This window comes from Natrix helvetica (assembly GCF_964273705.1).
Source record: "Natrix helvetica genome assembly, chromosome: 3".
Taxonomy (NCBI): domain Eukaryota; kingdom Metazoa; phylum Chordata; class Lepidosauria; order Squamata; family Natricidae; genus Natrix; species Natrix helvetica.
In genome coordinates, this window is record NC_138549.1 from 130,426,126 (window position 1) to 130,448,685 (window position 22,560).

Here is a 22,560-nt window from a genome sequence, read left to right on the forward strand (position 1 = left end):
CCGTACTTTGGATTGGTTGGCTTAGAACTCATATTTACATATCCCTTCCTCTTATGGATGCGAACCAACTTGGGCGGAGCTTCTGCCTCGCGAGCATCGTGAATGGTCTTCTTCAGTCTTTGGTGGGCGGTGCCGATACGGAAAAGTGGCGGGATCGAGGGTGTGGAGAAGGGAGGATAGGACGTGGCCATTGGCTCGTATCGTTGGCAGTTTTCAGAGTTTTCGATTCCGATTGGTGTCGCGAAATCGAATGGGCGGAGTCGCAGGAGTGGAACTGCGGAGGGAGCGGATCGCGGGAGTATCCCGAAGAACGCGAGGCGTGGAGGGCGGCTCGGTCTGTGCCAGAAGTGCAGGTAATAATCGCGGCTAGGATGTTGGAATTTGAAGCCGTTTTCCGACTTCAGCTTTACCCGATCCCATAATTCTCCTTCGAGGGGGTCCACCTTCCCGTCTTCCTTCCCGAACTTGATTATAATTGATTGTAATTAGTATAGTTGTCGCTCTGTGCCAGCTGGAAGTCCGTTTTGATATATACCCCCCCCTTTTTTTTTGGAAGAATGCGAGCATTCTCTGCCCGTAATATTGCAGACTCGCCCTCTCCCCTTCCCCACTTGAGAAATCAACAGATTTTAATAGAATCGAGATTCCAACCCATAATACTTCTCATTGCGACAAACTGGGAGCTGGATTGCCATATTCCCCTGCGAGAAGAAGATTCCCCTACAAACTGCTCTCCTGGGACATTGCTATCTGTCAGGTTAGAGTCCCGATCTCGTAAAACTATTCCCCTAAAACTGCTTCAACCCCCCCCCCCCCGTTTGGAGTTCAACTTCCTGTATTCTAGCTAGTCTTTTGGGATAGTCGGCTAAAATAGCCCGTACGAGTAATGCTTCCAGACCAGTAGAATTATAGCATTCTATAAGATCTTTTCTTCTGAAAGATTCTTTCTAACTATTTTCTCATTTATTAAGCAAAATCTGTGGGATAGTTATGCCCAGCCAACAGCTCCCTAGTTTTATTTGCCCAACAACATAGCTGCTTTCCTCTCTCTCCAGTCTGGTATCCTTTTCCTTTCTTATACCCTAATATACTGTACATTTAGTAACAAGGGAAAAATATCGAGCTTTGTCTTGATATTCTCTTGATCCACGAGGGTAAATGTAGCCCACCAGCTATGCAGGATGGCCTGGTAAAACAGAATGCCCCTTACCAGATCAGCTAGAAAAGATGCCTGATGGGATGTGATCAGCTTGGTGGGATAACAGTTGTGGAAATCTATATGCTTGGGTGGAGATGGAAATGATGGGGTGGGGTGGGGGAATCTATATAAATAGACTGTCTTGTTTCATTGTATTTGACTTCTACACTCTCATGAGCAAAGATTTGGGCTTGAATCTGTCTGGAGGAGAGCACTGTAGTGGGAATGGGGTAATATATTTTTGAGTTATTTCACAGCTGGTTGATGTGACAAAAGTATATAAAACTCTTTGTACTTACCACACTTTCTCTTTGTTTGTTTGCCCTTACTCTTTTTAGCCTTACCATTTCCTGTCTCTGTTGGCCACATTGTTTGTCTTTTTGTAGTGGATCTTTTTTTTCCTTTGTCTGTAACCCTTTCTTAACATTTATGGCCAACAGTAGCTTGTGATCCTAAAGCAAAAGTTGTGCCCTGATTTCCCCCTGTTGAGAGAATCACATCTGTCTTTGAACTGCATTTCCTAAGTCCAAATAAGCTTTGATGTCTGCATCAAGTACAGTTTTTCTTTGCTCATATGGTCTGGTGGAGGACAAATCTGCAAAATTAACAGTAATAAAAATACTTAAATCTGATCTATTGGCTGGACTATGGCTGCAATTTTATTGTACCAAAGGGGATTAGCCATGCTTATACAATGGCTTTGGATGAATTGATGAACTCTTGTGGCTCAAATGATATGAAGATTTGGCCCTGGATTCCCTTTTTAGCTTTCCATATTTCTATGTCTATAGTTGTTTTCTCTCTTATTTACTTCAAATAAATTGCTTTCTTGGGTGGCTGGTTTTTCTTTGTCTCCCCATTTCTTCATTTTGATGCGTTTCATGTGTCCTGGTGATAACATAGCCTTTCAGAATCTGCCCTCTCGATATGCTTATTTTGCATTTTTCTTTAATGTGACATGTTATAGTTACCATTTGATTAGAACTACATTTTTATCTTGAAATCACATTGGTAGCATTGAATGTGTGTAAGCATTTGCCAACAAAATACATATTTGAATTTACAGGCAGTTGAATAGAAGAAAGTGGTTCGGAGCTTTTTTCACTTCTACCATTGGGAATTTAATTTCATCATCTCTGACTCTGTTCTTTAAAAAAGAAAGAAAGAAAAGCAGCAACCGAGAGTCAGACTCACACACAACATGTTGTTGCGCAGAAGGACTTCCACTCCCTGGCTGTGCTATTAATGTTAGCAATCAGGAAAAGCCTTTGGGGGCTGCAGATTCTCTCTAGTCTGATGCTGCCGCTGCCACCACCACTGCTGCTCAGGATTTTGGTGCAGGAAATCCAAACTGCTGCCTTCTCTGTCCGCTGAGCTCTTCACATCTGCATGTCTCTGCTGCTCGCGAACGCACCATCTCACACCCTCTCTCCATGGACTGATTGCTGTGGAGGAAAGACAAGCCTGCCCAACTGATTATTTTGCTCCCCCCCTTTTGGGAGGAACACAAATTATATTTATTTGTGATATTCTGGAGGATCTGTTCGGTGGATAACCTTTTTTGGGGGAAGAAACATGACGTCGCCAGCTAAATTAAAAAAGGATAAGGAGATCATAGCTGAATATGACACTCAAGTCAAAGGTAAGAATTAAAAAATGGATCTGATTTACATCTGTATGTATATGTGTTTCAGCCTTAATTTGCTAGTGCATGCATTCATGCTACATGTTTGGGTGTGGAAAGGCAAAGCATTTGCAGATCATCAGGAATTTGCAGAGGTTTCTCAGTAGTATATGTTAGAAAGGCTAACAGTGATTGCTGCTTCATGGGCTGGGTTCTTAGTGACTACTATATTTTCAAATATCTTTTATTTGATGAAGCCTTTATTTTGTCTTCCCATGTGCACATACAAAAGCACACCAATGCATGACAAAACATTTTTTTAAATAAATGTGGCATCCAATTTTATTTTGGTAATAAATGGTACTTGTCCTCTGAGAAATGTCTATAATAGCTTAAGAAGCTTTGTGGTTTGGCAGTATTATGGATTCAGCTTGTAGGAGCTTTTTACCGCTGTATGCACCAAAGGCTTTCACTCTTCATAAATGCCTACTGTGTATGCACACACCCTTGGCAGCTGGCTGCAATGCCCTTCAATTTAAACTGTATAAGGATAATGATAAACTGTTTCAGTAATTCTGTGCTCTTTTTTGGCAAGATGGCTATTAAAGGTTGTGTTGCATTTGCTGCAACAACTTCATGGACAAGCTTCATGCAACAATATCTAGGTGGCATTAAACAAGTGGGCTTGGCTTTACATCGCCACATGTCTTATGTGACACATTAAAGAGATGCTCCCCTAATCCTTTTGTGTCTGCAAGTTTTCAGCATTACTTCATACATGTGGACTATGAAACCTGCAACCATACAGCCTGACAAAATGCTGCTTATTCAGGAACTTTGAATGAGACTCTTTGTGTATACGTAAGAGGATGCAATTAAGTAGCTTTGAGTTTCTGGGAAATAAACTTGGCTCTAATTGTAAACTGAATGTGTTCTGTGTTTTGCTCTGTTGTCTTTTAAATAAATATTGATATTTGATATATTCAGAATTATATCACTTTCTTTCTCACGTTCTGATTTTCTGCATTGCACAAGAGAGGCAAGGTATTTTCCTTTCCTTATTTTTTTTGAAAAGGAAGTAATGAAGATTAGGTCATAAATGGCATTTTAAAAACTGATTTTGGATTCCCAGTTTGGAGGCAGTAAAAATATTTTTGTTGCTCCTTCTCTTTCTTCTAATGTTGGTGTGGATTATATTAGGTGAGGATTGGCGAGCTAGCATGAGAAGCTGGAATTCCAATGGCCATCAGGAGGCACTAATTCAGTAAAGCATGGTCTCCATCCAAGGATTTGCTGTTTGGGCTAGGTGCTTAGGTGGTCCTAAAATGCAGTTTCAAAATAAATGCATAAGCGATTTGGATTTCCTTTGTTCCAGGATACAGAAGGGAGGGTTCCCTCCTCCAGCTTTTGAAACAATGCAAAAGGCATTTGTTATGTTCCCAGTGACTGCTCAAATGTTAGAGCCACAATTCTAAATGAAGGCATGATTGATTCAGCAGAGTCAGAAATGGAACTCTATGCTTTGTTGCAAAAATATCTAACTTATTCACGAAGAACACGCTAAATTTTGTACTTGGAGCCAGATTAATAAAATAGAAAAAAATATATTGGGATGTTTTAAAAACTTTTGCACTCTTATAGGTAATTCCCCAAAAGATACTAGTGTGCATTTTATCCAGCTTGACTATATCTGCTTCCAAATCAGTTGTATTCTTTGTGGTCATGATGTAAATTTCAGCTATATGCACTGGAGAGAAAAGATTTTCCAGGTGTGTGGAAAACAAAGTAGGTGGTTTTGGAGGAACTATTATTTGTTATTACTCCATTCACTGCATGGAATTCATGATTGCCTATGATCATACTGTATGTAGTACTCAAGATTAGGTATGGTAAAACCTCTGGTGAAGGTAGGATAGTGGAGAATAGAAGTTGAAACCTGATATTATAATAATAATGTGGTTATCCATCCTCTTTCTATAAGCTTATGAGATTCTATTTGATATTAAAAGGAATATTTGATTAAAGTTTGGGGCAGTTTCCCAATACGTTGAAACTATGATTTTCACAATTGTTATGGAAAATTGTGAAAGCAGTTTTTTGAATTTATAATTTCAGTACAATTGAAAGGTTGCTAGATTAATGTTTTTTTTAATTAATATAAATGGCTTTGACTAGTTATTGGGTTTTTAAATAAAATAGTGTTGTGACTTTTAATTGACCTCAAGGAGATAATAACTAGAGAATCCTGGAAAGTTTGTTTTCAACTTTGTTTGATTCTGGGAGTGTTGCCAAGTTTCACATTCTTGAATGACAGGTGCAGATATTTTGAATACTTAATTCTCCTCCCTGACCTGTTCATTGGATATATGAAAGCGAAATAGAAGCACACTCTTAATTAGTTCCTGTAGCATATTTATTATTTATACATTTTTCTTCTCCTTTTTCATTACTGCAAAGCTTCTTTGCATCAGAGTAGCAACATCAAAAGAAGCATCCGAGGCAGAGCTAGTAGAATTTGCTGTTGTGTTCCTACTTATTTCACTGGTATCTTTTATTCTATTCTATTCTTCATTGGTGCTTTTAGATATAGGTAGCATCCACTTGAAGAATAATGTTAGATCTTCTTAGCTCCTTCAGCAAAGTAATTTCTATCATAACTATCTGATCCCATAGCCATATATGGATGTGGGTATTTAACTTGCATATCAAGGTTGCAAAGAAGTTAAGAATGCAGAATTGTATTATGTGCTGATGTGTGGAAGTAGGATTGCTCTTCTAGAAGCCTTGGCTCTTGATGATTTTGGCCTTTGAATTAAACTGATCCTTATGCTATTTCTGCTTTTCCATTTTCTTATCTTCTATGCTTGCATCAAGATGGCTTTTGATCTATATGTTTCCATCAAAATTGTATCACAAGAGCTGTGGTGGCGCAGTGGTTAGAAGGCAGTATTGCATGCTAACTCAGTGCTCACTGCCAGGAGTTCAATTCTGACCAGCTCAAGGTTGCCTCACTTTCCATCCTTCCACGTTTGGTAAAATGAGGAGCCAGAGTGTTGGGGGCAATATGCTGGTCTGTAAACTGCTTAGAGAGAGCTGTAAAGCACTATAAAGCGGCATATAAGTCTAAGTACTATTACCTGATTTCAAAAGACTTGGCAAGAGGTTAATTCTGGTACAATGATCTGATCTTTTCCTGAAGATGCTATATGCCAAAAAAAGAAAGATTGTTTCATCTACTTTTGGCTCTGACTTCATCTCACTCTTTTCATGGAATGAATTTATTAAGTAAAATAAATCAAAGGGTAAAAGAAACTAATTTTAAAAAAATGTGCTTTCCTTGGTATTGTTTCCTGATTGAAGTTAAGAGCACTGCTAAATATCAATAATCTTAATTTTCTAATTTCAGTGTTCAAAGGTTGTAATCTGCATGTCAAATTTAGAACTGACAGTGAGAACAAATAACTATTGGAACCAAATGCCTCTGAAAGCCCCATCACTGGAGAATTTTAAGAAGAGACGGGACAGCCATTTATCAGAAATAGTACAGGTCTCCCTAGAGAGCACGGGGTTGGGCTAGATGACCTTCAAGGCCCCTTCCAACACTGTTACTGTAACTCAGCTAGATATTCTATGTGGGCATTAGGGAAAAAAGAAAAGGTTTTGTTTTTATTGCTCCCTTTATTGGCAGTACTTAATTGAGATTGCTGTAGCTTAAGCTTTTGGGAAGACTTTTCACCGAGGGAGGGGTTTCTGCTTGTAGTTACTTAGCTGGGAAGATGAGGCGCCCTGCCTCTTTGAAAGCTGAAATCATTTAATTGCTGATAGAGCCTTGATTTTTAATTCTTCTGACTGGTGGCACAGACAGAACAGCTTTATCCCTTCCACCCAGTTTCTTCCATCAGTTTTTATTATTTTATAAGTATACTTTTTCAGAAATAGGAGTATACAGGTATCCCCAACTTACAACAATTCATTTAGTACCTGAAAAAAGTGACTTATGACCATTTTGACACTTACAACCATTATAGCATCCTCAAGGTCATGTGATAAAAATTCAGATGCTTGGCAACAGATTCATACAGTCACAGTGCCCCAAAGTCATGTGATCCCCTTTGGTGACCTTCTGACAAGCAAAGTCAATGGGGAAGACAAATTCACTTAACAATTGGGTCAAAAAAGTTCATAAAATGGGGCAAAATTCACTTAACAAATGTCTTGCTTAGCAAATTTTGGACTTAATTGTGGTTGTGAGTCAGGGACTACCTGTACTCATAAAATTAGTTGCTTCAACTTTTCAGACCTAAACAATTTTTTAGGAAAAAAAACCTTAATTAGTAGAGAAAATAAACTAGTCAGTAGCTATGAACATGTTAACAATTTAACTTACACTAATCAGGTGAGAAAAAAAACAACAACCCACAGGTTCTCCCATGCTGGAAATCTATAAGCTTCAGAAGTAAGAGTTATGAATGTTTCCTCAGAGGATGTATGTGAACATTGAAAGAACCGTCCACTTTCTCTCTATATGGTTATAATTATTTTTGTGATATGCAAGCTAGTATGAACCATCTATCACTAAAATGGGAAAGTAATTGCTTTGAAATCCTCTCTTCATATCTGCACTCCTAGAAAGCATGTCTTCAGTTCAGTGATCTTGAATGATAGCAATTAAAATGCATGGCGGATTAAAAGGAGAAATATGTTGAAGAATTGAAATTCTCAAAATCCTCGGAGGGAGTATAAAAGGGAGTGATAGTTGCTAATAGTTACTATTGGACATATGGAGAGCCTAAGGAACCTTTATAAGTAGAGATTTCCATATGGAATTTCCAATAACACAAATATTGCACTTTGACTGAAAGGGGTGCTCTGTTTCTTATATACCACTAAGCTAATTTATGCCAAGCTGTATTCTTGCCATGAATGGCCATGGAAGATGCTGCTTGGATGGGCTTAAGCTGGCTCCGCTCATTCAAAGCTTAAATCTAGATACATTGGATTTAAAGATGACGGACCAAGATATTAATCTCGGAGCTTTTCTTTTTTTGGCTTCCCATTCTGGTAAAATGTTATACTTAATTGTTTTTTTTTTAAATAAATGCAACCTCATCACTAACTGAAATTTTATTATGCAGGGATTATTTAGATTTACCTTTTCATTAGCTAATGGTTTCTGATAAAGCTAAGAGAAGAAAGTATTTTCTGTTTGAAATGGTACATCTTGTCATTTGTATGAGACAGGGCAGACCAAATGAATAGACAGGAGTTGGGAAGAAAGTGTGCTTAATAAACCACCTCATCCATTCCAACCTGCTTACAAATTATAACTTGTGTAGACTGGGTGTAGACTGGGGCAGAAAGAGTCCTGCTCGACATATATTTTATTAACATCTACCGACATGGTAATGCTGCCTGGATATTGTGGAATTTAAAATCAAGTGTATCTGGTGAGCACTTGATTGCCTTTCTTGTTGTAGTGATTGAGAATATAGTAGCAGCTTTTATTTTTCTGCGTTATTCTATCAGTTGTAATGCTATCGTAGGGTAGTTTGTGAACAACTAAACGTCAGAGGAGAATACTAAATAAAGTTAGATTTCCAGTCTGCATTTTGAATTTATTTCTTGACTTATGTTGGAGCTTGAAGAGCCACTTTAGAGACAAAGAACTGAATCCTTTTTATTTTTTTCCCCTTGGTAAGCTGTAGCAACTGGAAATGCTGTAAACAGCTGTAAGTGGGGCCAGTTGCTGGGCTCCCAAAATGGAATCACGTGATCACGGGTGGGGAACCAGCTATTGGAACTCTGAATCTGGGTTATAGGCATCTTTGGGGGGAGTTCAATCTTAATTTTGAACAAAATTGCTATATTTTGTTGGTCAAATGAGGATTATCTGTTTATTGACCATACTGTCTTTGACCATAAATTAATACCATATTTTTCAGAGTATAAGATGCACCTTTCCCCCCTAAAAGAGCATGGAAATGTTGGTGCGTCTTATACACCAAATACAGCCATTTTTGGCCTCATGAAGCCCCACCCCGCATCCCATTTTTCCAAAAAATGGACCATTTTTCACAAAAACGGAGGCATTTTTGCCTTGCCCCAGCCCTGCTGAAGAGTGCTGCTGGGGACAGGGAAGGCAAACACTTATTTTTCTTACTTACTTCTTCGAAATCTTGGTGCATCTTATACACAGGTGCGTCTTATGTCCGAAAAATAGGGTACTTAGCAGTCCTGGTTGTCTTCATATTTTTCATTCCGGCTAAAGGAGATTTCCAAAGTATGGATTTGAGGAACTTGTAGGTAGCATTAACAATGATGATCAAAATGTGATGAACTTGTATCAGCTCTCTGATGAAACATACCTTACTTATTTTGGGATTTAGTAGGGCAATCAAGGGAAAATGGATGTAATTTGCATATGGGATGCATGCAAACACACATGTGCATGCTATGTCTGTTTAAAGAACGCTAAAGATGTGTTTTGGCCTGTTGGCATCTATGAAGCATTCCTCTTTGCATTACTATAGCAGCTGCAACTGTTATAACGCCCATATGGCTGCTTTGAAACTTTCCATTGCTGTCTCTGCATGAATGTGTATGCGTGGCCCCTTAGTTTCATGGGGAAGACAGCAAAATGAAATTAAGTAGTTGTACAGGCATGCACGTTCAGAAAAAGTTGGGGATGGTTTTTGTAGCAACCTTGCAGCTACTCACAGCTGTTTTATTAATTTGAAGAACACTTTTCATTCATACTAATATACCTTCCAAAACATTTCTTTTGGAAAAGACTTGGATAAAAAAATTAGAACTTTGTTACTATATATGTTGACAGCAGCAGGAGTATTGTATGCACAAAAATGGAAAGACACTTCGATTCCTACCATAGACGGATGGTTGCAGAAGCTGATGGCTGAAATGGCAAATTTTTGATTAAAGAAAAGAATATAAATGCTTTTGTTTTCACATGGAGACTACTTCTGAATTTTGTGCTTGAAGTGGAAAAGAATAAAACGTTGATTTTGGGTTTACCGATTAGACTGATAGATCTTTATTGAAATGGTTAGTTTATATTATTATGAAAAAACAAAAAGTTGTGATTTGATGTTAATGCCTTATTTTACTGCAACAGAGTCAGAAGTCAATGCTTCTTTTTCTTTCTCTTAATCCTTCCTCACCTTTCTTCCCCCCTTCTTCCCCATTATTTTACTGTTTTCTTTTATATTTTGTACCTTATTTTATCTTTTCAACTCAATAAAAATGTTAACTGAGAACAAAACATCTTTTTCGAATGCTTTGAATAGCACAAAGTGTGCATACATATATTGCTACAATAAAGTCCAAAACAGCACAGGTGCAAATGTTGTGTGGTTGCTTACTTATGGCAGTCAGAGGCAGTTTATATAATTCTCCATATAACAAGAATGAGAACCTTGGGGTATCAGAACTACAGAATTGATCTCTAACCATGTCAAGAAATATATCTCCTATCAAGATGAGGTTTCCAGATTGCTTTTTTCTTCAAGTTATATCTGAACAGAGTGAACTTTTTATCAGATCTAATATTTGTAATGATTCTTCTGATTCTTCTGAAAAGTTTAGAAATATGGTTTAATAATTAGCTTTTAATCAAATTTGAAAGCGTAGAAACTGCAGGTAAAAGTAATTTCTTGGATGGATATAAAATATAATGATTGTTTTATAAAGTTATGTTAAATATTGACTGAAGGCTTCCAGATGCTCAGTTTTAAAATATCCAAATTAAACTAAAGCTATCTAGAAATCAAGGATACTTGATTTAATGTTCAGGAAAAAAAACATGCTTATTTTCTGATTTTTTAAAATAAGAACCTGTTGTAATTAAAGGCACATTTAGTTTATTTGCTATTTATTTAGTTCAAGTGATAAGTTTCAACCAATTAATGGTTATTGTGCTTAGTAATATCCTTGTGTGCACTTTTTCAGAAGAAGTAATTTTATATATAGTTTCCCTTAAATTAATGGGATTTTTCTAATGTAAGATCATCTGATTTTTCCACAATCTAATGTCTATGTCATTCTGTAAGATACATTTTGGCAACTTCTGCTTGCAAATGATTTTACATCTGAAATCTTTTAAAATTAAATCTCATTCCAAAAGCCTTGATTAAGTAAAATGACTTGTTCTGTCCCAAGTGCCTTGTGTTATTTTGCATCCCACTCTTCCCTTTTAATTTATCCTTCCATGCTTCCATGTTAATAGCTGCAAACCATTCACTTCATAGTCCCTTAACTCCTAAAACAACCTTAGATGTAACCTGCAGGAATTAGAAATCTACAATATTAGAAGGTGCAGTTGGCTTTTAATAGCTGAGATCTGAAGTTGCAAAGTATCAGAAGGATGTTAGAGCAGCTGAAAAATATCTTTTTACCTAGCCATTCCTTTCATTCCTTACCATGTATCTACCATTACACTGGTTTTTTTAATCATTCTAATTAGTATTTTTTTTAATGCAAAGGATCTTCCTTTTGCACTTTTCAGAGGCTCAGTGTAAAATGATATTGTATTTAAAACACTACTGAAAACCTTGATATCATAATGTTCTACCAACTGTATGTTTCCATATGGTATGTCTAGATAAGAATACTTGAGTGGGATCAATTTCATCTTGGTAAAACAGCTTTCAAAATGTTATTTCTTAAGCAGACGTTTGCCAGAAGAGAAAAATATATGGATATCTTCAGGAACATATTAGAGGAATTCACCTTTGTGCTTGATAGTAATTTAGGTAATATGCAACATAAGGAAAGAAAAAAATATTTATAAGATCTACTCCTATAATTTATTGTAAAAATATATGCATATATGGACAAAGTGCTTTTTTTGAGGACATGCTTTTATAAGTCAGCTCATGAAAATGATCTTAAGTGCCTCACAGTTTGTTAAGGAACATCTTTACAACGAAGCTTCCATCTTGACGTTAGCCCACTACTAAGACAAGCTGAAACTTAGCCAAGAGATCTAGCATGAAAATAGATGTTTACAAAGGCCTTGGAAATACTCTTACGTGATTCTTTGTTGTATGTTCCACCTTCTAAAGAGTATGTGAAGTTCAGGAAAACCGGAAACATCGCGGCGAGACCGGTTGAAAATTAGGGAGCTCCAAGGGGGCATTGCAAAATCCAACCAGACAAACTGCTGTCAGGGGGGAGTAGAGGAGGTCTGCAGACCAGAACCATCCTGAAGGGACAGGGAAGAAGGGGAGAGGTGCCTTGGACGACCAAGAGGAACTGGCAAGTTCCTTAGTAGGTCAGAAGAAAACTCTTTGAATTGACAGTGGGGGTGGTGGCCATATCCAAGGACCGTTTTCAAACTGGGGCAACTGGACTAAGATTTTTTTTTAATTAAATTTTTAAAATAAGTTTTACAATTATTCCCCCCCCTTTCCCTCCCTCTTCCCCCAACCCTACCCCTCTTCCCTCCCTCCCTCCCCCCGACCTCTCAGAGCAGAATACAGGGTATAAACATTTAGCAACCATATGCTAACATAAGCTAATTTTAACATGCTACTATTTTTGTGCTTTAACTCCCCCTTTATTAAACTAACTTTAAATAAATTGTAGCATCCCTTATGCCTTCATTCATAAGCTAACTGAATTTTTTTAGTCCGGTATTTGTTTTGAATATAGTCAATCCATCTTCTCCAGTCCAACTTATACTTCTCATCTGAGTGGTCCTTCAGATACGCTGAAATTTTGGCCATCTCTGCTAAGTTTACTACTTTTAGCATCCATTCTTGGATAGTAGGCAACTCTTCCTTCTTCCAATACTGCGCCACCAACAATCTTGCTGCCGTTGTTAGGTTCAAAATCAAATTAGTCTCTATAACAGTACAATCTGAAACTATACCTAACAAAAACAACTGGGGGGTAAACTTTATCCTCTTTTTCAAAATATTTTGAATAACCCACCATATTTTTATCCAAAATGCTTTAACTTTTTTACAAGTCCACCAAATATGGTAATACGTGGCATTAACACAGTCACATCTCCAACATTTAGATTGTAGATTCGGATACATACAGGCTAACTTTTTTGGATCTACATGCCATCTGTACAGCATCTTGTAAAAATTCTCTCTCAAGTTCTGAGCTTGTGTAAATTTTACATTTCTTACCCAGATCTCTTCCCAGGTTTCCATCATTGGTTCTTCAAAATGTTGTGCCCATTTTATCATACAATCTTTAACTAATTCTGTTTCAGACTCTATTTCTATCAATAGATTATACAACCTTTTTATATGCATTTGACCCTGGTCCCTAATTTGTTTTACCAAATTATCCTCATTTTGGATAATACCAGTTTTCTGATCTTTTTTCCATCTAACCTGGAACCGTCCGTACTGAAACCAGGTTTGAGTTATCCTTTCCTCTCTTAGTACATTTAAAGATTTTAACTGTGGTACACCTCTATCTATATTAAGAAGTTCTGCATATGTAATTACATCTTGTTTTTGTTCTATACTTATATTCTCTATAGCGTGTCTGGGCACCCCCCACATAGGTATCTTATCATTTAACCTATGTTGATATTTTTTCCAGACACACAATAAAGCATTCCTTAAAATATGACTTTTAAAAATCTTATCCACCTTCATGGCATTAGATAAGCATGCCAACCATATAGCAAATCATAACCCTCAATATTCAATATTCTATCCTCTGTTAGGTTAATCCAATCGCTAATTGTGTTAAAACTACTGCTTCATAGTATAATTTTAAGTTGGGCATTTTTAAGCCTCCTCTTTCGCGTATATCTTGCATTATTTTAAGTTTTATTCTCGGTTTCTTCCCTGCCCAAACAAAGTTGTTAATACCTTTCTGCCATTTTTCCAAATTTGCGTCTTTTTAAAGTATTGGTATCATTTGAAAGAAGAATAGAAACTTAGGCAAAACATTCATTTTAACTGCTGCTATCCTTCCCAGCAAAGACAATTGTAGTTTTTTTCCCCATTTATTCATTTCTATCTGTATTTTATGCCATAATGGTTCATAATTATACTTATATAATTTCCCATTTGAAGTTGTAATATAAATTCCTAAATATTTAACCTTTTTCACTATCTCACATCCTGTTACTTTTTCTAATTCTTCTTTTTGGTTATAGTCATATTTTTAACTATCATCTTTGTCTTCCCTAGGTTTACTTTAAACCCAGATACTTGACCATATTGATTAATTATATTCATTAAACCTGTAACTGGTTCCCCCGGCTGGGTTAAAGTTACAACCAAGTCATTCGCAAATGCTCTTACTCTATATTCATAATGCCTAATCTTAATTCCTTGTAGTTCATCAGACCCACATATTCTATTCAACAACAATTCCAAGGTTAAAATAAACAATAATGGAGACAAGGGGCACCCCTGTCTTGTTCCCTTTTCAATTTTAAAAGATTCTGTTAAACCTCCATGAACTATAATTTGTGCTGTCTGTTTCTAATATATTGCCTTAATAGATTGCATGAAATGCCCCCCAAACTGTATCTTTTGTAATATTTTTATTAAAAATTGCCAGTTGATTTGATTGAATGCTTTCTCCACATCTAAAAATAAAAGCACTGCCGGGACTTGATTATTCTTTCCCAAATATTCCATTATATCAGTGCTTCTCAAATAGTGGGGCGCGCCCCCCAGGGGGGGCGCGAGGCTCCATAAAGGGGGGCTCGTTTGACCTCGGCAAACACGCATTTCTAGACCTGGGACAGGAGACCACGGGGGCTTGGGGTGGGGGACAGGCAGCTGACGATCTCCTCCGCTTACGTGGGAAAGGGGGAAACGCCCACTTCTAAGATACAGGACTTCACTAAATGCGGGACTTACCAGTGTTACACAAGCCTCTCTCATCCGGAGACTCTCCTAGGAGTCGAGTTTACACCTTCTCGGGAATCGAACACAGCTCCGCGTTATGTTAAGACACGAGAAACCGAAGGAAGCGCAGTCGCTGCGCCGGGGCAGCCCCCGACGAAGAGCAAACGATGCAGGACAGTTACTTTGTGCCGCCACAATCGGTCCCCATGGCGATAGTGCAGCGGCTCAGAGGGGGCGCCTAAGCCAGCAGGCCCGGAAGTGCAGCCGGGGCCGCAGAGATCACAGATGCCTTAGAGGCCGAGGAGTAACTTTGGGATGATTGGGCGCTTCCTGACCAAACAAACCATCGCCTCGATCCTCAAGCAACCGAAGGAAGGTGGTGCTAGTGGCGCTACGGCATGGCACCAACTCCCCGCTTTTTCTCCCTCATTAAGTAAATGGGCTCTATGGAATAGGAATGTCCTTTAGCATTCCTATTGGATGTTAGCTTTGTTCATGTACCTTCAAATCATTTTCAACTCCTAGCGATCATATGGGTTTTCTCCATGAGGACACTAAAAATAATATTTGGCCAATGCAAATAGTTTCCACATGCTTACCATCTTCAAAATCAGCTCAAATTATTTTATATATTTTTGTTTTGCAGGTTAAAGTTTTTTTTAATATTCTGTTCCTTTAAATCCTGTCCTCCTCTTTTCTGCTATAGTTAATAAAGCTATTCTTTGTTGTAAATTGATCCACATTTCTTTCTTTTTTTATTCTCTTATACGTTAATAAGGATACAGTGTTATGCAGAGGTGTACTTATAACAATTTTGTAGACAAATGATACTATTTACAGTCGCGTGGGGGGGCGCAAAATGTTTTTTTCTTCCTAGGGGGGGGCATGACAGAAAATAATTGAGAAGCACTGCATTATATTGATAATTTGTCTTACATTACTTTTCATTTGTCTCCCCTGTATAAAACCAGACTGATCATTATGAATAGTTTGTTGCACAATTGGCATTAACCTGTTTACCAGTATTTTAGCAAAAATTTTATAATCTGTATTAAGTAATGAAATAGGCCTGTAGTTTTTTGGCTGGGTAGAATCCTGATGATCTTTTGGAATCAAGGAAATAAAGGCTGTTTTCCAGGATGGTGGAACCCTGCCTTCCATTTGGATTTTATTAAATAATTCCCTAAGAGGTTCCACCAAGGACTAAGATTTTTGAGCTGGTGGTGTTTGAACAAAGTGTTGGAATTGGGTGATTAGCTAATTTACAGGTAAAAGAATTTTTAAATTTGGATTTAAAAAAATCCCAGTGTGGAATTAGCGGCTACTTGGAACTTGAGAAATTTCATGGAGGATGAAAGTTGAAGCGGAGGCTAAAGCACTTAAAGTCTCAGAATATCTATATTTTATTTGGATTGGAAAATACTAAAAATGACAAAAAGAAAGAATTCGGGGGGTAAAGTTCCTTCACCCCCCCCTTCTTTTTTGGAATAAAAGTGGTTTTGGACAGTTGTTGACAATTAACGCATTGGCGTGCACATTGGAGAGAGTCCATCTGCTGGTGAGAAGAGACCATTACAATACTTAGAGAGGGCTTAATTGAAGAACGGGAATAGAAGAAAATGGAACTAAACAAAAAAAAAGTAGATGGTTTCATTAGGGTAAAATAGATGAAAAGAGGAATCATGAAATGATAATTTAGTATAACTTTGATGGGGCAATTAGTGATATTGTTTATATAATAAGTTTAAGATGGAAAATATGAAAAGACAATAATAGAGCTGAAATTGGAAATAGAATTATGATGTAAAATGGGTTGTGTATAAAAGATGATGTAAAAGGGAAAAAACCTGGACAATGCTTTGTTCATATATATGTTATTTGTATTAATAAAAATAAAAACTTTATTAAAAAAAATAAAGAGTATGTCAAGTTCTTACTATTCTTTAGAGAAAGCCTAGGCAAACAAATTGTGATAGAAAGAACACCGGCTTTCCTGGGATGAAAAGATCATTTCTTTTAATTTTCACAATCTGAATAGTCTGAAAAGGGGAAATACAGATATATTCCAGCCTTTTGATAGTTCATTCCTTTGGGCTATGTGTGAGCAAAGATATCAGTAAAGCATTCCATGCTATATTAGCTGCTGAATGGATTCATTTATCATTATTAAGACAAGTTGTGATTTACATAGCTTTGGCTTAGTACAGGTAGTCCTTGGTTTATGATCACAATTGAATCCCAAATTTCTGTTGCTAAGACATTTGTTAAATGAGTTTTGTCCCATTTTATGACCTTTCTTGCCACATTAGTTAAGTGAATGACTGCAGTTGTTAAGTTGGTAACATGGTTGTTAAGTGAATCTGGCTTCCCCATTGACTTTACTTTTCAGAAGGTGGCAAAAGGTGATCACATGACTCCAGGACAATGTAACAGTCATAAATATGAATCAATTGCTGAGTAATTGAATATTGAATATTGAATATTGATCACATGGCCTTGTGGATGCTGCAGCGGTTTAAGTGTGGAAAACAGTCCTAAGTCATTTTTTTCATTGTAACTTCGAATGCTCACTAAGCAAACTATGGTAAATTGAAGACTATCAGCATATTGTGTGAACCTAGTCATTGTGATTTGTAAATTGTAGATTACATCTTAGCTCAGTATGATTGCAACCAGTATATAATAATGGGAATTGCTTGACAAGTGATATTGATTTAGATAAAGGTGGACATCCTGAGGCTTGTTGGACGTTTCTGAACTACAGCCCCAAGAAACTCCAGCCATCATGGAGGAATTCTGAGACTGGTAATCAAGCAGCATTTGGAGAGCCATCTGTTTCTCACCTCTAATGTAGAAATCAATTTGTTTTATATTTGGGAATAGCCTTTACGGATAGTTTCATAATACATTAATAGATTGTTATTTGAAATAACATTGTAATCCTATACTCGGATGACCAGAGTAAATTTGTCATTTGCTAAACAGCTGCTTTATATACCCTGTTTCCCTGAAAATAAGACCTCCCCCGATAATAAGCGCAACTGGGCTTTTGAGCGCATGCACTAAAATAAGCCCTCCCTCAAAAATAAGCCCTCCCTGAAAATATTGCAACACAGCAGTAGCCATGAGGTGACCATGCTCACCACCTCCTGCACCTCAAAAATAATAAGACCTCCCTGAAAATAAGGCCAAGTGCTTATTTCAGGGGTCAAAAGAAAATAAGACCCCGTCGTATTTTCAGGGAAACACGGTAATAGAACTTCTTTGCTAATGTTTGTTTATGTTGCTTAGTTGCCTTGTGTTGTGTATTATTTCCTCCTTATACTGTCCCAAACTAAAGCAGAGGAAGGAGTGAAAACAGCTATGGAACAGCTATAGATCAGAAGCAGGGTTGTAGCAGCAAAACTGTTAAATGAAAATCTTTTAACTGCATGACATAAGGCCCCATACATCTTTGGGTGGTTTTTAATGCTGGAAAGTGGTATTATCTTTTCAATAGTTTCTGGGAAACCATAGCCACCATCATGCACATTAGTCAGTGTTGTTGCCTACAGGGCAGTTATGCGTAAAAAAATAAAACTGGGAAGGTCTGGAAAATCTAGTGGATTCCCATCTCCTAAAATAGAGTGATTATTATTGTTCTGGGTGATGGAAATCAATCCTGTATAATTTTCTATGTCAGCCAAGTAAGACACAGTTAAATTGTTTAAACACTGGTGGTTCCTTTGCCACATTTCTTTCTCACTTCCCCTTCCCATAACGGTTTGCCTCCAGAAGTTGTGGGTGCTCCATTACTGGAGGTCTTTAAAAATAGATTAGCGAGCCATTTGTCCATAATGGTATAGTGTCTCCTGTTTGTGCAGAGGGTTGATTAGAAGACCTCCAAGGACTCTTCCTTGTTATTCTGCATTCTGTAAATATTGATTAGGGTATGTTAAGACTTCTTGAGATTAAGTGTCAGTATTGGTATATTATGAAGAAGTATATTAAGTTGCTCCGAGCTTCATGTAAAAGTGATTTTCATTTTATAATCTTTCCCCGGGAAGAGTAAAGTTGCCCCGTTATAGAAACATTCAGCTGGGATAATGTGATCAGAAAATAACTATATAACAGTCTTCCTCAATCCAGGACTTTCCAGTTATGTTGAGATAAGAGTTTGCAGAATTCCCAATTAGTTTGGCCACTTGGGAATTGCAATTCCAACACATCTGGAGAATATCAAGTTGAAGAATGTTACTATATAAATATGAGTTTTTATAAATTAATTTCACCTATAAACTAGGGCTATGGCAGAGTATGGCAGGCATGATTGAATTGGAAACAATACAACTTGGTTGAAAAATATATCATACCACAAGATTGGGGGAGTAGAAAAGGCTGTTTTTAATAGAGCAAAGATTTTAATTCCAGTTTGATGATTCAGTAACAAGATAGCTGAACTGTACAACTAGAGGAGATTTCTAATTGTCTTGTTTAGCTATCTTGTAGTTTGTTATAATTATTCAAGGTTTATACTGTAGTTAAAAATATTAACTATAATGGTTCAATTGAATAGAAATAGACTGGCACCTTACAGTGTTTATTGCAGATTTGGTTCTCTACTGTTCATTTACAGTATGCGTTTCTTCCTCTTTCCCCTCCCCTTCAGTTAATGTGTTCAACAGATTTAAAAGTGGTATGTTGCTATGGGTGTTTATTCCTGTAACTTAGACATCTTATGTTTTTAGCAGAATCATTCTTCCCTTCCTTCCCCCTCCCAGGCATTCAGTAAATCTTTGTTCCTTTTGAACTTGAAATGGTTTTGAAATGCAGATACTTCCCTTTCATTTAAAGCAAATTGTTCATTGCCCCATAATCATTACTTTTAAGCTGATAAAAAGGGGGTGGTTTCCCCAATCAGTCTTCCTGATAATTTGTCTTTTCTTTTTTTCTTATTTTTTTGTGAAGGGAGCAGGCTTTTGTGCAATCAAGCTGCTATTATCTATCTTATGCCTCAGTAAGGCTGGATTCAGAGGATTGCAAGAAGAAGCTGTAATACGGACAAAAGATTTTTTTTAAACCGGCATACTGTACATCTGGAGTAGGTGGGGCAGAGCTCTTTGAATGAAGGGAAGGACAATTAATGTGTTATAAAGGCCACAGGATATAGGAATTATGTTTGGATGGAAACTTAACTCTGCTGTGAATAAAAATTTGCACTTACATTTCCCCATGGAGCTGATTTATAAAGGGCACAAGTACTTGTTTTCATACCATTTTTTCTGCACTGTGGACTTGATGCCTTTGTTGAACTTCTTTTTGCTGGATAAAAACAAATCTGTGAATTTAATATTGCTAGAGCATTTTATCTTTGTCTAAGATAGCATTATGTATCTTGGATTTATATTGAGCAGGAATGGGCTTCTAATGTAGATTTCCCAGTGTGTAGTGTCTAATCTGTTGTAAAGAATGAGGTATGAGTAGTGGACATTTCGTGAAAGGGAGAGTAGTATTGACAAATAGTGATTAATACATTTAATAGCCTTCTTGATTATATCTGCAAAACTGCTGTCTGTTATCCTTGTATGGTCATATGCGAAGAATGTAAGAATGCCTCATCAGTCAACTAAAGGGGGCACATTTTGAAATTCTCTTCATGCATATTGCATCATAACACTTCATGGACACACTATTTTGCAAGTCATGGACTAAACTGGGTGAATTAGATTTAATCTGCAATTCACAATTATTTATTGGTATGACAGGAAGGATCTAATCTGAATGATCCTTGCAGATGAGAAAGATCTACTGTAACCTTCAACAAAGTACCATCCAGGGTGTTGAGAATTCAATTTCAAAAATTCCCATGGATTCAGCAAATTTGCAGGTAGTTGCTGGTGTGGGTATAGTCTATGAAACTGCTGTTGCCTGATGGCATATTCCATACTATCTTAGTGTGAGAAGGCAAAACCCTCATGCCACCATCGTTGCCAGGACCACTTGCCAACTTTGCCCTTCCTTGACCTGTTAGCGAACCCCAAGCAATAAAACCAAATATCGTTTAAGCTTTTCTGCCACATTGACACTTGGGCTGAAAACTGAGTCAGTGTGTTCTCACTAGGAAATTGGCCAGTATCAGCAACTCAAACAAATCCATAAAAAATCCGCTCAAGATATGAAAATCTTAATATACATAACAAGATTCTCCATCACCCAAAGTCAATAGTTGGGCATACAAAGAGGTGATGATTATCACACACTGCAAGGTGAGAAATCTGCATTTCCTTCCTACTGGACTCCGCTCAACAGCCCTCCCTCCCCAAGTGAACCACATTCACGTGCTTTCTAAAGCAAAGATCAAACTCTTCTATAAATATTTCCAACCTTTCCTTTCAATCTGTAGCCACCTTTGTTTGCTAAGCTGGCTGTTCCGCTGTCGAATAAATTTCAACTCTGCTTCAAATAGTTGTCCTGTGCTCTTTGACCCAGCCTGAAACAAACCAAAATTTTCTTCTAACACTAGCATACAATTGTCTTTTTTCTACGTAGAAAAGAGAGATGGGCATACTTCCAAAGAATGATTGCTGCCAAATATCATTTTTAATTTCTAAAAACACACTACAGTAATCTTGGAGCATAGCTTTATAATATGCCACTTTCCTTTTTAATTATTTTTAATTGAAATATTCCAAAGCAATTGCTCAATCAGACATTGGAAAGAGCCTGCAGGTGCCGAGGGAGGCATCTGAAGGTACATTGATGCCTAGAGTCATGAAATTATAGGCATCACTTTTTTCAGTGTGATTGTAACTTTGAACAGTCGCTAAATGTACTGTTGTAAGTTAATAGCTACCTATATTTGAATTTGCGATTTTTATATGTTTTTGTTTTATTGTTTTGTGTCTCCCAGAGTTGCCTTTGATAACATAGGAAGCTAGATAAGTTTAATAAGTAAAAAAAATGATTGTACAACCTTCCTTAGCTACACGATGCAGAAATTCCAGAATGATGACAGCTGCAGCTCAAACTACCATATTTTTCGGAGTATAAGACACACCTTTTTTTCCTGTACACCGCTTGGAGAGTCCAAGCAATGGGTTAATTCAGTCTGCTTGCCCTTAGGACTGAGGAACTATTTTTCCTTAAGCCACACCTCCTCCTGGTGTGCTCAATCCCCCAGAATTCTTCCTCAGTCAGCCCGTTTGGACGTATTTAGTTAGAGCTCTGAGCTAAATTGATCCTTTTTTTGGCTTGGACTCTCTAATTGCGTTTAAAGTTTTTTCTCTAATATTCCCCAACCTCGTGAGACGTTTCTCTCTTCAATTCTGCGACTTTCTTCAGTAGAATCTGCACTTGAAGGCCAGGAGGTAAGCTGGAAGGTGGTGGGGGGTGCCCCTCAGCCGATCCTCTTGGGACGGCTTCGGAGGCCTGCCGCTTGTCGTTTAAAACGGCGCGGCTGCAGCGGCGAGGTTCCTAAGTCCCCAGGCCCCTCGTTTGTTATTTTCGTCGAAGTTTTTTCGCTCCCCGGCCTGCTAGAGGACCTCTGCCGCAGGGAGGAGTGGGCGATCGTCGCCATTGCGAGGCGCGTTCGCCCCTCGCTCTCCCTTAGCCCCACGCTGTTGCGGCGGCCATTTTTAGGCGCGAAAATAGCGCGCCCAGCCATGGCCGCCATTTTGCATCAGCCTCGTTGTCAGGAGGCCGCTGGAGGTGGCAGGGCCTAGCAAGGGTTTCTCGGGCTAGGATCGCCACCTTCGCCATTTGTCTATTTTTGCGAGCGGCGCTGGTTCCTGTGCCATTCCAACGGTCATCATACCGGCTCAGGGAGGAGGCCTTAAGTAGCGCAGGCCTGAAGATTTTTTCTATAGTCATTCTCCTCCCTGCTTCTCCTGCGGAGCCTTGCACCTCGGTGC

The 22,560-nt window shown here is 37.9% G+C and overlaps 1 protein-coding gene across 4 annotated transcripts in view; it reads left to right on the forward strand.

The window, feature by feature from the left end:
• The first annotated feature begins 222 nt into the window (after window positions 1-222).
• The window catches only part of SRGAP2 (SLIT-ROBO Rho GTPase activating protein 2), a 217,313-nt gene continuing 194,975 nt past the window's right edge, over window positions 223-22,560 (forward strand). For all 4 annotated transcript variants that reach the window (XR_014174905.1, XM_081947182.1, XM_081947183.1 and 1 more), the window contains exons 1-2: window positions 223-353; window positions 2,265-2,840. Coding sequence is in view for 3 of the 4 variants with exons in the window: in XM_081947182.1 (XP_081803308.1) it covers window positions 2,774-2,840 (67 nt within the window). In the remaining variant the exon portion in view is untranslated. The remainder of the gene's footprint in view (window positions 354-2,264; window positions 2,841-22,560) is intronic.